This window comes from Physcomitrium patens, chromosome 5 (genome assembly GCF_059467195.1).
Source record: "Physcomitrium patens ecotype Gransden chromosome 5, ASM5946719v1, whole genome shotgun sequence".
Classification (NCBI taxonomy): Eukaryota; Viridiplantae; Streptophyta; class Bryopsida; order Funariales; family Funariaceae; genus Physcomitrium; species Physcomitrium patens.
In genome coordinates, this window is record NC_143414.1 from 992397 (window position 1) to 1003507 (window position 11111).

Sequence of the window (11111 nt, forward strand, 5' to 3'; positions counted from 1 at the left end):
GCCGCCTAGATTTAAAATACTGAACCCAGTGTGATCACTAATATGATGTTCGATATAAGTTTATTGTTATTTTGTACTCACTTACTATAATCAAAGCATTGGGTATAACAATGTGAAGCACGAACACTCTCTCATGAATGAAATGAGTGATGTAATCGGAACTTCAAATTTCACATTGAACATGTAAAGAAAACGAGGCGAAACTGTCGGTAATGTGTCCGTGTGGAAGTCAACGGCATCCACATTAACATACTTCGACGCCGACCTGACAATAGAATACCTTCCATTTCATTGAAGAAAAAATTGCTAACATTCGATCAGCTTGAAACCAACGCCTTTGCACATCTTATGGCACTGTCTGTGTGAGATCGGATCGATCGCGGTGTGGATTCATGAACCATTCAGAATTTTCACTCTTATCATCGAATCAACGATGTTTCAGCATCGCAGCAATCACCGCCAGATATCTGCGATGATGCAGACATGGAAACGGTTCCGATCCGTAGGAGTTGAAGATGAATTCCCAAAACAAGCTCTTCATGAGAAGAATGAAATTTAGACTTTGAAACTTGTGCTGATTTAGAATGCTTCAATGAGCTTTCAAGCGTTTATGTTTCTCCATTGGCAAGAGCACGAAGATGGAGGACTAGAATTACCTTGAGATGGGTCAAGTGGTGGATCTTCGTCACTTGGGGTGCGTCATTTTGACGAGGTCTCTCATTATCTTCATGGACTTTGCATGGTGTTCCTCTGAAGCAGATCTGGGGTAAGCTTCTCGGCACAGCGATCAACTCATCAATAGCCTTCGTTGCTTAAGTCCGTTTTAGCCTTGGTGGATCGTCTTGCTTCGGCTGCAACAATTCTTCAATTGATTTGGGTCGTGGGGTTCTCGAGTCCGGGCTCGGTGTCCTGCGGATGATGGACCATGGCCCCACGTAAGTTATTTCGCTTTGGTTTCCGAATTGGGTTTGATTTGTGTGCTTTCATAAGAAACTTGTGTGTTTTCTAATGCTTTCTGTTGAAGGATGATTCGGACGTTTCGGTCGTTAGAGTTCATGAATGTCAGCAGATGGGGATTGTAAATATACATTGTTTAATAATAATCTGGGGGAATAGAGGGATGAATAAAGTGCTACTCAGCACCATAATGTAGGATGCAGATGCTGAGGTTCTGGCGTGTATCTTGCTCTCTATAGATTCTATTTAGCTTTCATCACACAGAGGAAGCCAATCTTTACATAGATTCTGACTTGAAGTGGTACTTCCCGTTGCCTCGAACTAGGTCTTCGAAGTTTTGGTTTGATACAGTATTATTCTTTGAGCCCGTCCTTAACGATGGGGACTTCAAGGATCACTAAATTGCTGAAAGCATTTTAGTTTGTAGCATGCCTGAAGTTTTAATCTACTGAAAGTCGAGCACGGTGATGGATTGGAATCAGCTAGCATTGACGTCCACGTCCAGTAGTAGAGGATATTATGCTTGTAAAGCCGTATCTCCAATCTCCTTGCGCAGGAAAGTAGTATACTAGATTCTGCTAGCGTCGAGGAAAATGGAACCGACAGCAGTCGAAATTCTAATGTGTTACAGCTATTGCAAGCAAAGGAGCGTAGCAGTGGTACGAACAAAGCCTCGTCCAGCGATCGAAGTTTTCGACGATGATTATTGAAAGAACAAGCTGCTCATCCTTCAATGGATGCACCGAGGAACTGAGAATAGAGGGAGATGGTTTCCACCCCAGATTCATAGCATAAAGCTCCACCTCCTCATTTCCTTTCAGATTCCTCAACTTGTGTGATGATTGTGTCACAGGTTTAGGATAGATAGTTGCGCTCACGGTGCGAATCAGTTGCGTGTGACCTGTCAAACGCTGCCGGGTGGAAAGTAAATTGATTTTGTAGTACTCGGAGGTAGCAACGGCTGTTTTGAGAATGAATTTTATCTGGAAAATCCTTTGTTCATTAAGAGCACAATGGACATGCAAGATTAGGATCTACCAGTGAAACTAGGATCATTTCAGCGTGCTTATTGTGTCTTAAGTTTCATCTAATTTTGTGTTCCATGATATCTGGCAATTTCTACTTGCAAAGTTCGAGGAGATTCCTCGAGTCTTGGTTTTTAGATCATGTGAAATTCCACTTTAGAATGGATCATAGGCGCCCCCAGCAGACATCGTATACATCTTAGACGATTTGTTCCTGCAGAATCCAAAGTCCAAGATGCCTTTGAGAGGGAGTCGCTACAGCCATTGTTTATGAAAAATTTCCCGGTTTCCATGTCGCGTTACAGCATGGCATCATTCGAAAACAGCGCCCATCCTCACCGAAATGGTTTGTGGACCCTTTCGCTGCAGTGTTCTATGAGATAGGTCCTCTGAGCCCATGTCACTTGGCTATGCCAAAGCAGCAGTGATGTTTTCCAACAACATTCGATAATGAGGCGCCATCATTTTGATTAGATTTCGTCTTTAGTGTTCTTTGCCTGTGAAATCTATATTCAGTAGTACAAAATGTGCAATTTGTCAGATTGTCAAGGTATTAATTATTCAACTTGAATTTATGATTTCAATCTTTTCCGGGTGGTGACCTTTCCTGTGGTTTCCTAAGTCATGTAATATCAAAAATTGATCCAATACAGTGTGCACCTTTTTTCAATTCAATCTTAGCCATCACTATTATGTATGTAAATATATACTGACACATACTGTGGTTTTAACTTTGCTTAGAATTTAAGATACTTTTAAGGGTAACGTCATATTCTGAAGGCAAACTGCAGCCTAAACGCATCAATGACAGTTTGGGTGCAGAGTAAACAGAACAACCAACACACGGTAAACCATTACTTTTGCAGGTTCGCGAACATTATGCGAATGCGTTCAGCAATCTGCTGGTGAACCATGTGCTGTAAACCATTAAGTAACGTCAGAAGTCGTTTACCAAGAACTCCACGTTTCATGGTGCCAGGTGATATTGAAAGAAAGGTACTGTGGAGGATGGGCTGGTTTTTAGTGACATATCCCAAGTAGTTTCGGTTTTATACTTAGTGCACCTGAAGCTGTATGTGGTAGTTTGATGTGTGTATATAGGTGGGAGTACAGAATCATGTGGAGTCTATCGTGGAGTCTCGATTCATGACGTTGGTTACGCACAAATATGGTAAAACAATTTCATAATACGGTGTTGGAGCTGGCATAGTTTATCTAGATTCTGAGATTTTCCAGTGAAAACCGACGTTTTTAATCTGCATCATAGTGAGTACAAGGATAGGAATAAATACCATAGTTTAAAATGCAGAATTAGTGCCTGAGTCAAAGTTAACTCGTTTGTTGTTTTTGTCCAAGACAGCTTGTGGAAGTTGACTGCAGGATCACCCCAGTTTAAACAGTAGTGGTAGCAGCATCAGGGACTGAAGGACACACTCTAAGATCGATTGTGGTATTGACACAGTTGTATCCAGTCGACAACGTTGTGGTGAGCACTTGTTATCTCACCTAAACCGAATTCCTATTCTGATGTTACTTCAAAATTAGTGTGGATTTCCAACGCCCTTCAAGTCATCTAGCCGAGTTTCATCAAGCTGATGGTTCTCTCCACTTATTGTAACCTCCTACACGTTGCGCATCTACCCAACAACTTCAATGTGTATTCGACATCTACAACCACTTTCGATTCCCCTTCATCCAAAGACCATCAACACACAGCGGATCGCTGTCTGTGTGAACTGTAAGTCCACAACCTGGAAGGCGCAAACCACGTTGAGGCGGCTGCCACATGATACACCTCAGAACAGTCATATTTTTCGAAGGATTCTATCTCCATATGACTTAAGGTTGCGAATTGAGGACAGCATTGAGCGGCTGGTCGCTATCAACAAATGCCACTTCGCACAGGAAGATGAAATCATGCGTCAACCACAGTACGATGATCTCCTCCACTTGTGTGATCCACTTGTGACCAAAACTTTGAAGTTTTCCGCAATAGTTGTGAACTGTTTACTCTTTTGGAACTGAGTAGACTGGAATGTGGACACTACCTTCACCTTACCCGACACGACGACCTGGACAAGAGTGGATGAGCTTTACCTTGGAGTTTCCATCACTAGTGAGAAACCAACGCTATCAACTAGATGATATTTTGACTTCGGTACCTGCATATTGGTGGGGGGGGGGGGGGTGAAATAACACCGAGCACCCTTTTGCCTGGCACGCAAGAACTGTAGTACGAACTTCAGATCGGATGGCGACTCGAGGAGGAATCACTTCCAATGAAACATGGAACTCCACCCTGCAATGGCAGTTTGGAGTCCCAGCATTAGACCCTGGTGGCGTTTTCGGACTAGGAATAGGACTGCTGGTGTTGGTGGCTCGTGTGTTTTGCATGGTCAGCTAACGATGGCTGCTTGTAATGCTTGTCCTTCGCAATTGAAGTATTTGCTGTGGAACATTCTCCCCAAATATACACGTTGGGAGCACCGAAAGTAATGCATGAGAACTTGATTGTTTTGCAGAAAAATAAGACTTTGTGCCAAAGGTCATGGCTGATGTGACTACAATCAGGCATCGAAACCCAATGGGGTTTTCGTAGTTGATATGAATTTGGTAGATCTAATAGCAGTAGATTCGTTCTAGGTCGAAGTACCTGAAAAACAAACAGTTGATTATTGAACCTTAATAATAATGATAGTAATACAAAAAGAAAAAAGAAAAAAGAAAAACATTTAAGTGACGTTTAGCTTCGAGGTAGGTCTTGAACTACTTGGTTCTAACTTTCAAACAGTAAAGAGAAGCGGAATCGTGCTTTAAACTCCTTTAGTCGCTCAACTAATATCCATTGTACAGTTTTACGAGGTATTTATTCTTCTCCTTGTGCTTGTCTGTTCACGGCTGAGAAAAGTACGCTTTTAGTTTTTTATTACTGACGTATACAACCATCACCATGAATTCTCAAGTACAAGAAAAACTATTTTTTAAAACTGTCATTACGCTTGTTGTAGCTTGCACCCACTGTCGAGCTTGCACTCAGACAACGGAGATAGAAAAATATGTTGATTGTCACGATCTGCACTAATAATGTGCCCAGCTTGCGGAAAAGCGCTCACATTGGTTTCGCAAGCCCCCGCAATATTGGCTCACTTCATTGTTGACTTGGGGAACGGGAAAAGCAGCCACACAGCCTCACGAAACAAGCTCCTGATAGTAGTCGCCGTTGCTGCGGGGCTTTCATGGGCACCAACCTGCTGATCTGGCCAAAGCAGCACATGGAAAATTTCTCCGTGCGCCGCGGCTTGTGGAAACACGATGCGTCGGCATAGATCAGAAGAATGGTTGAATCTACTTTCAGAGAAATCAGTGCTGTCGAAGTAACACAGGAGGAACGGTAAAATGCTGTGAATTATGAATCCAAATGCCTTTTTTTAATGGAAGATGTGCATTGCTCTTGTAGGAAACACAATTTTTGCCAGGTTATTAACCATAGTTAAATTCATTGATGCTTGGTTGTTGTGGATAGATATTTTACCTGTGATTCACTTCTCCTTCTTCTTCTTCTCCAGGCACGAGTGTGTTGTTTTGAAATTAATGAATGAAGATGTTCCTGTATCATTCGACAGTTTCGTGATCATTCGAATCATCTCTTCACATATATTTTTCGCCAATGCACAGCAAGGTTCAGAACAATGAACAAACTGCTGACTAATTTCGGTACCGCCACCACTACGTTACAAAATTTTCCACCTACTCATCTACAATCACAACCACCGAATACTAACTAAAACCATTATGAGATATTCATCATTGAATAATGAGAGTTTCTCTTGGGAGTAAGTGAAAATGTGAAGAGCCGACGATGAATGTCGATACACAGAGAGGAGTTCCGAATTAATGCGGGACCGGAAGGTGGTGTCGGGTAAGAGCGATAAAGCACAGCTCCCATTTTCAGGCCCCATGAAAACCCTGCAAGAAATGGCATTGGGTGACGACACAAGTGGAGCCTGTGCGTGGACAATCAAAACAGAGCTCAATCAGTCTTCAGAACATAGGGCTGCGGCGAAAATGTGGGTCCGGAGCCAAGCTAAAGCTCCCACATGGATGCACTTTGTGACGCATCACGGAATCCTCCGAAACGCCATCCAACCGGCCTCCATCAAAGTTAGTTACGATTGGTGATTACTTCACAGCAGGGAAACACGGCATTCAGAGTTGAACGATGGGTTTCAATAGCGGACCTGTCGCGAGCGTTGCGATGGAAGTTGCAGACCTCGCATTAGGTGGTGTGAGAGCTAAAAGCAACTAAGAAGTAGTTGCATCGAAGGTTTCTGACACGCCTCCATAAAGTGTCATCTACCTGCAGATACAGGCATGGAGCTAACAACAGTCCTTGCCTCTAGGTGAAGAAAGAGACCGGGAAAGCGCCTTGGAAACCGAAACGGTGGTAAGAGCGATGCCGATAACAGGGAGCTCAGAGTGTGGCAATAAAGTGATTGAGTTTGCAGGCGCGTGCCAGCCGCAGCCTGCCGCTGACAGAAGGTCTGTGTAACCACTGCGGGATGTTTAATGAACACTATCATTCAAACTGGGAACTTCAGTTTCGGGAGGGAGGGGGTACTGCAAGTCCACATGGTTGCGTTAAGGCACGGCAGGGATACTACACGCTGTTGCTGAGCAGAAATCGAGGACCAGATTGGAAGCTTTTTGAAAGGTCTTAACTTGCCAACGCTTCTCGCGAAACACGACCTTTCAAAATGAAAAGAGTAGGAAAAAAAATCTCAAAAGAATTCCGTCGCGAGCTGATGTAAACTACTTTGAATTGTCATTCAAGAAACCCAATCTCAATTAACTCAAAGTGGGGGTCAGTGAATGCAACGCCGGCGGGCTCCAATTCATCACGCTTTCAGTGAAAGACACAGACATAGCTTTCGGTGAATGAAGATGGTCAATATCCTCTGATGAATTGTTAAATGTATTACATCATACAAACCACAAGTCCTTGCGTTCAATGCAACCCAGCAGCGGAACTAGCTAGAGCCCTACAGTATGGGTATAGTCGGCAATAAGGTTAATCCAGTGATGAGCCGAAGTTACAAGTAATCTCTAAAAAGCAGTCAGTGTTCTGATACCGCCGCGGGTAGAGCAACCTCCATCTATATTGATCTATTCGTATAGTTAGCAATACGCTCCAATTGCTAGAAAGGAGTTGTCTGATTCAACTTCCGAATTGTAAAACGATGCCTATACTCGTAAAATTGGACCAATGGTTTTCTAGCCCTTGTCAATCAATCGATCAATCGCATAAACTCAACTCAATTCAGGTCGGGTCAGATGCATGCAATGCAAGCCAGCAGAAATGGGTGATAGCGGGGGACCGGATCTTTCTCTCCAAACTCGTCACAATTCGAGGAAAACAAATTGGTCTTCTGCAGCCTTGAGTCCCTCCAACTGCCGCTGCGACTCGCCCCCTGGAGCATTCCAAACGAACCCTAAAATCGCTACAAGCCGAACATTCTGCCAGCTCGCTGCCGCAGAGTGTGATCCGGCACAATCCCATCGTTCCCGGCCAATACAGTATACTTGTCCTTGCGCGTGAGATTGGTGCACTGAAATCCAAGAGAGTTCGCTAACACGCGCTGAATGTAGTTCGCCACCTCGTGGCTGGTCTTTCCGCCATTGCATGTCAGCTGATGCGGGAGTTGGTCCAGAAATGTTACCTCATACTTAGGGCAAGGGTTCATGAAGAAGAAGAAGGGGTCCATGCCTTTCCAGCCTCGAGCGCTCGTCCCATGAAACATGGTAATTTTGATATTCATCGTCACGGGGACAATTTGATCCGTCAGCTCAGCGAACAAGGAACTGAACCGCAACAGATAAGGCTCCCGGCAAGTGGTGCCCTCGGGGCACACCACAAGGTCACCTTCCTCCAATAGACTTGCCATGGTGTTGGCGTCCGTGTTCCTGTCCCTCGTGAGGCGCACAGTGCGGATTGGGGACAGCACTTCGGAGAGCCGACTGATGCTGTATGTTACTGCAGTGACTTTCCTTCGAACGGCAATGGACAAGAAAATAGGGTCAAGAAGAGTGCGATGAGAGCACACGAAGAGCACACCCCGCTTCTTGTTTCGGAGGGGGCACGTCGGGGGAATTCCTTTCACACGGACGGTGACGCCGAGCATTGCCTCAAGAGGAAGCGCCCACCACATTGGCAACGCAATGCCGATGAGCATCCGAACAACGGCAAGGACAAAGCCAATAGGACACCATAGCATGACGATAAGCGACATCAGCGGCGTAGGACGGCACACCAGTCTACCGTCGTGGAAGATAAGAGGTTTTAAGAAGTCTTCCTTCGACACGGCGGGCACATCCTTGTCGCTGTGTACAATGTAAGATTCCTTGCAGAGATCCATGAATAAGAAGTCGCTCTGCCTGTCTCCTAGGCCGACGTCCGGAGGGTCGGGTCCAAAGTATTTCTTCACAGCTCGCTCTTTGACAGCACCAACGAGTACACCGGGGCCCGTTACAAAACCGGTGACATATCCCCCGCTCGAGATTTGTAGTTCAGTGCCCATTACAGCTTCTACGTCAAGATACTCTTTCAGAAACGGCTCCACTATGATCCTTGGATTCGCCGTCACGACGTAGCGCTTCCCGCAGGAGGTGAAGACTCGGTAGCTGATGGAGTGCATGTCTTCCAAGTAGAATTTGGGCAGAACACCCCGCGCCACTGACTCGACGGCGGACACTTTGAGTCCCGCCAGCGAGACGAAAATGAGCATCTTAATCCCAGCTGCCTCGGAGACGAAGTTGTAGACAAGCCATACTACGGGAGAAATAAGCAGAAGAACGACAGACCGGAGTGGGCTCCCTGCTTCGAAAGCGAGCAACATAAAGTAGGGAAAAGAGCTTCTTGACCGCAGAAGCGTTCCGTCCAAATCTGAAACAATGCTCTGGTTCGCACGCCCTTCCACTCTGCAGGTCTCCACTCCTTCGAAGCTTTCACTGCAGTGAAAACTAGTCAATGGGTCGAGTTGCTGCATTTCCATGGTGGCAGCTGGCTTCCAGAACCTAGAGGCCCAGGTCTGGAATTGCTCTGCCACAAATCGAACTGCTGAAAAGTCCTCCAGCTTGTTCGACAGTCGTGGCACCAACTGATATCACCTTCAAACTGCCTTGCATGCGAACCTCTACTTTCGCCACTTCCCGCAGCTCAAGTCAAAATAGACTCTAAGTCGTACAAAATCACCCTCCACTTGTTGGTGAGGACACCCACTCGCTGACGCACCTCCAAGCAGCAATCGCCTGCGAGCAGCTTCTACAATAATGCAGTGGACGTAGCTAGAATGACCAATGTTTCCCGGTCTAGAAACTTAATATCACGCCCAACACAAAGTGAATCCTTTCTTGACGACGGAGCTGCCAATTGCGAAACCTGAACTATCGGATTGGATGGATACGGGTGTCGACGATCCCCAATCGAAGATGCCTGGCGCTAATCAATCATGCTGCTGCAGCCGCACAAAAGCCAGCTGGATCACCACGACACCGGCATGTGAAACGTTCTTCAAAACTCGGCTACTGATTCGATCTTGTCCTCGCACAGCATTCAACTGTGTCAACTCTAAGGCTGGCACCGAAGTGCTGGATGTGGTAAAACTCGTGCAGCAAACGAAGACAGAAATTGCTACACTGCCCAGCTCCGATAGAGTGAAGGCATTGAGGGGCGCTTGACCATGAATATATGGGCTCGGTTAATTGACGTGGAGGAGGGGGGCAGCTGGGCAGGGCCGCCAAGGTCGGCGAGCTGGGGCGGGTCCTTTGGCGCCCTGCGTTCTGGGTCAAGCCGGCTGTCGCCCCAATTCAGCATTGAATGAGGTGGATATTTACTTATGAGGAAGAGTTAATGCTCCACTAGTTCCTGCCATCTGCAGTGTCCCAGAGACATTTGAGAAGAGGAATTCCCATGACACGTTCAAACAAACCGGAAACTGTCATGGAGAGGGTGACCGCCTCCCCTCCTTCCTATGCAAATTCTCATACCCCTTATTCATTCATTCGTTCGTTCGTTCGTTCGTTCGTTAACTCACTGACATACATTTATTTATGATTTCATTTGCAGCAGTTCATCTCCACCTGCTCCGACACCGATTAAGGAGCCCTGCCTACAGTTTTCCCCTGGGTAATGGATGATTCTACTTCCCTGACAAGTGGACCAGTAAAATTCTGTTTTTTATTCGATAGTTCTACTAATGCTATTCATCGCTTTCCCATCTGTGGGCGAGAGCGCACTAGTTCAAAAGTCAGACCCCAACTTGAGATTCCGCTTGCTCTCAACAATCCCACTTCGACACAGTTTTAAACAGCATCCCAGACTCTTCTTTTGCCCTTCGTCTTTAAATACCCGCTATATTTGTAAGGCGAATCAAGAGTTTATGTTGCCTAAGCGGTAGATAATCCTCGAGGTTGCGGCATTAGATGCAGCCATGGAGAAAATAATTCCCGCTGCTGTATGTTTTGTCCGTATTTTTCTTCTTCTTCTTCTTCTTCTTCCTCTTGACGCGTCAAAAAGGGTTTTGCAGTAAGACTGAGCTTGATGTGAAGACTGCTAATGTCGATACGGTGCGCACCTTTCAAGTCATTCAATTATGAATTGAGCGATGGCGTGACGAATGTACGCGACACCAATCAAGTTCACTTGTACCGGGAGCTTTTTCGTCTCTAGGCTCCTCCACTCTCCCTCAGGCCTTCATTCATCACCCGAGCCGATCTGTGAACCTACTAACTCCATCACAAAAACAGGCAGTTAATGAGACTGCAAGCAAGACGAGGTGAGCATACCCTTCCCGCCGCGGCCAACGCTGCCACGCCCTTAATCTCCCACGATCCTCCGCCCCACCCCCAATGCAACAACACCGCAACGCCCTTGAAATGAGCTGCCACAGCAATCCTCCCGGAAACATCTGGAAATGTCTTCAGTGTGAAAGGGGAGGAGGCTGTCCACTGTTGAGGACCAATGGGATCACGAAGAGGCTCCACGTCATTACGCGGTAAGCCGACGTACGATGCAGTGTGAACGGGATCCTCAGATTTAGCAAAGTCGTGGCGGGGGGTCGACCTACCTCATCT

The 11111-nt window shown here is 46.0% G+C and overlaps 1 protein-coding gene and 2 long non-coding RNA genes across 5 annotated transcripts; 1 reads left to right on the plus strand and 2 right to left on the minus strand.

Moving 5' to 3' along the window:
* Positions 1–2743: 2743 nt before the first annotated feature.
* Positions 2744–3605, plus strand: LOC149989216 (uncharacterized). The gene is made up of 2 exons (XR_016502813.1): positions 2744–3153; positions 3343–3605. It is a non-coding gene; the product is annotated as an uncharacterized LOC149989216 (long non-coding RNA).
* Positions 3606–4498: 893 nt separating this feature from the next.
* Positions 4499–6483, minus strand: LOC149989217 (uncharacterized). Of its 3 annotated transcripts, XR_016502811.1 has the most exons (4): positions 6221–6483; positions 5515–5986; positions 5096–5348; positions 4499–4635 (listed from the first exon to the last, which is right to left on the minus strand). It is a non-coding gene; the product is annotated as an uncharacterized LOC149989217 (long non-coding RNA). The 3 variants fall into 3 exon arrangements; XR_016502812.1 differs by lacking the exon at positions 4499–4635 and having other exon boundaries at positions 4700–5280; XR_016502810.1 differs by lacking the exon at positions 4499–4635 and having other exon boundaries at positions 4700–5348.
* A 425-nt stretch (positions 6484–6908) lies between these two features.
* Positions 6909–10897, minus strand: LOC112282683 (glycerol-3-phosphate acyltransferase RAM2). The gene has a single exon (XM_024520635.3). It carries the CDS (start codon positions 9029–9031, stop codon positions 7481–7483), a length of 1551 nt encoding a protein of 516 aa, XP_024376403.1. The 5' UTR covers positions 9032–10897; the 3' UTR covers positions 6909–7480.
* Positions 10898–11111: the final 214 nt, after the last annotated feature.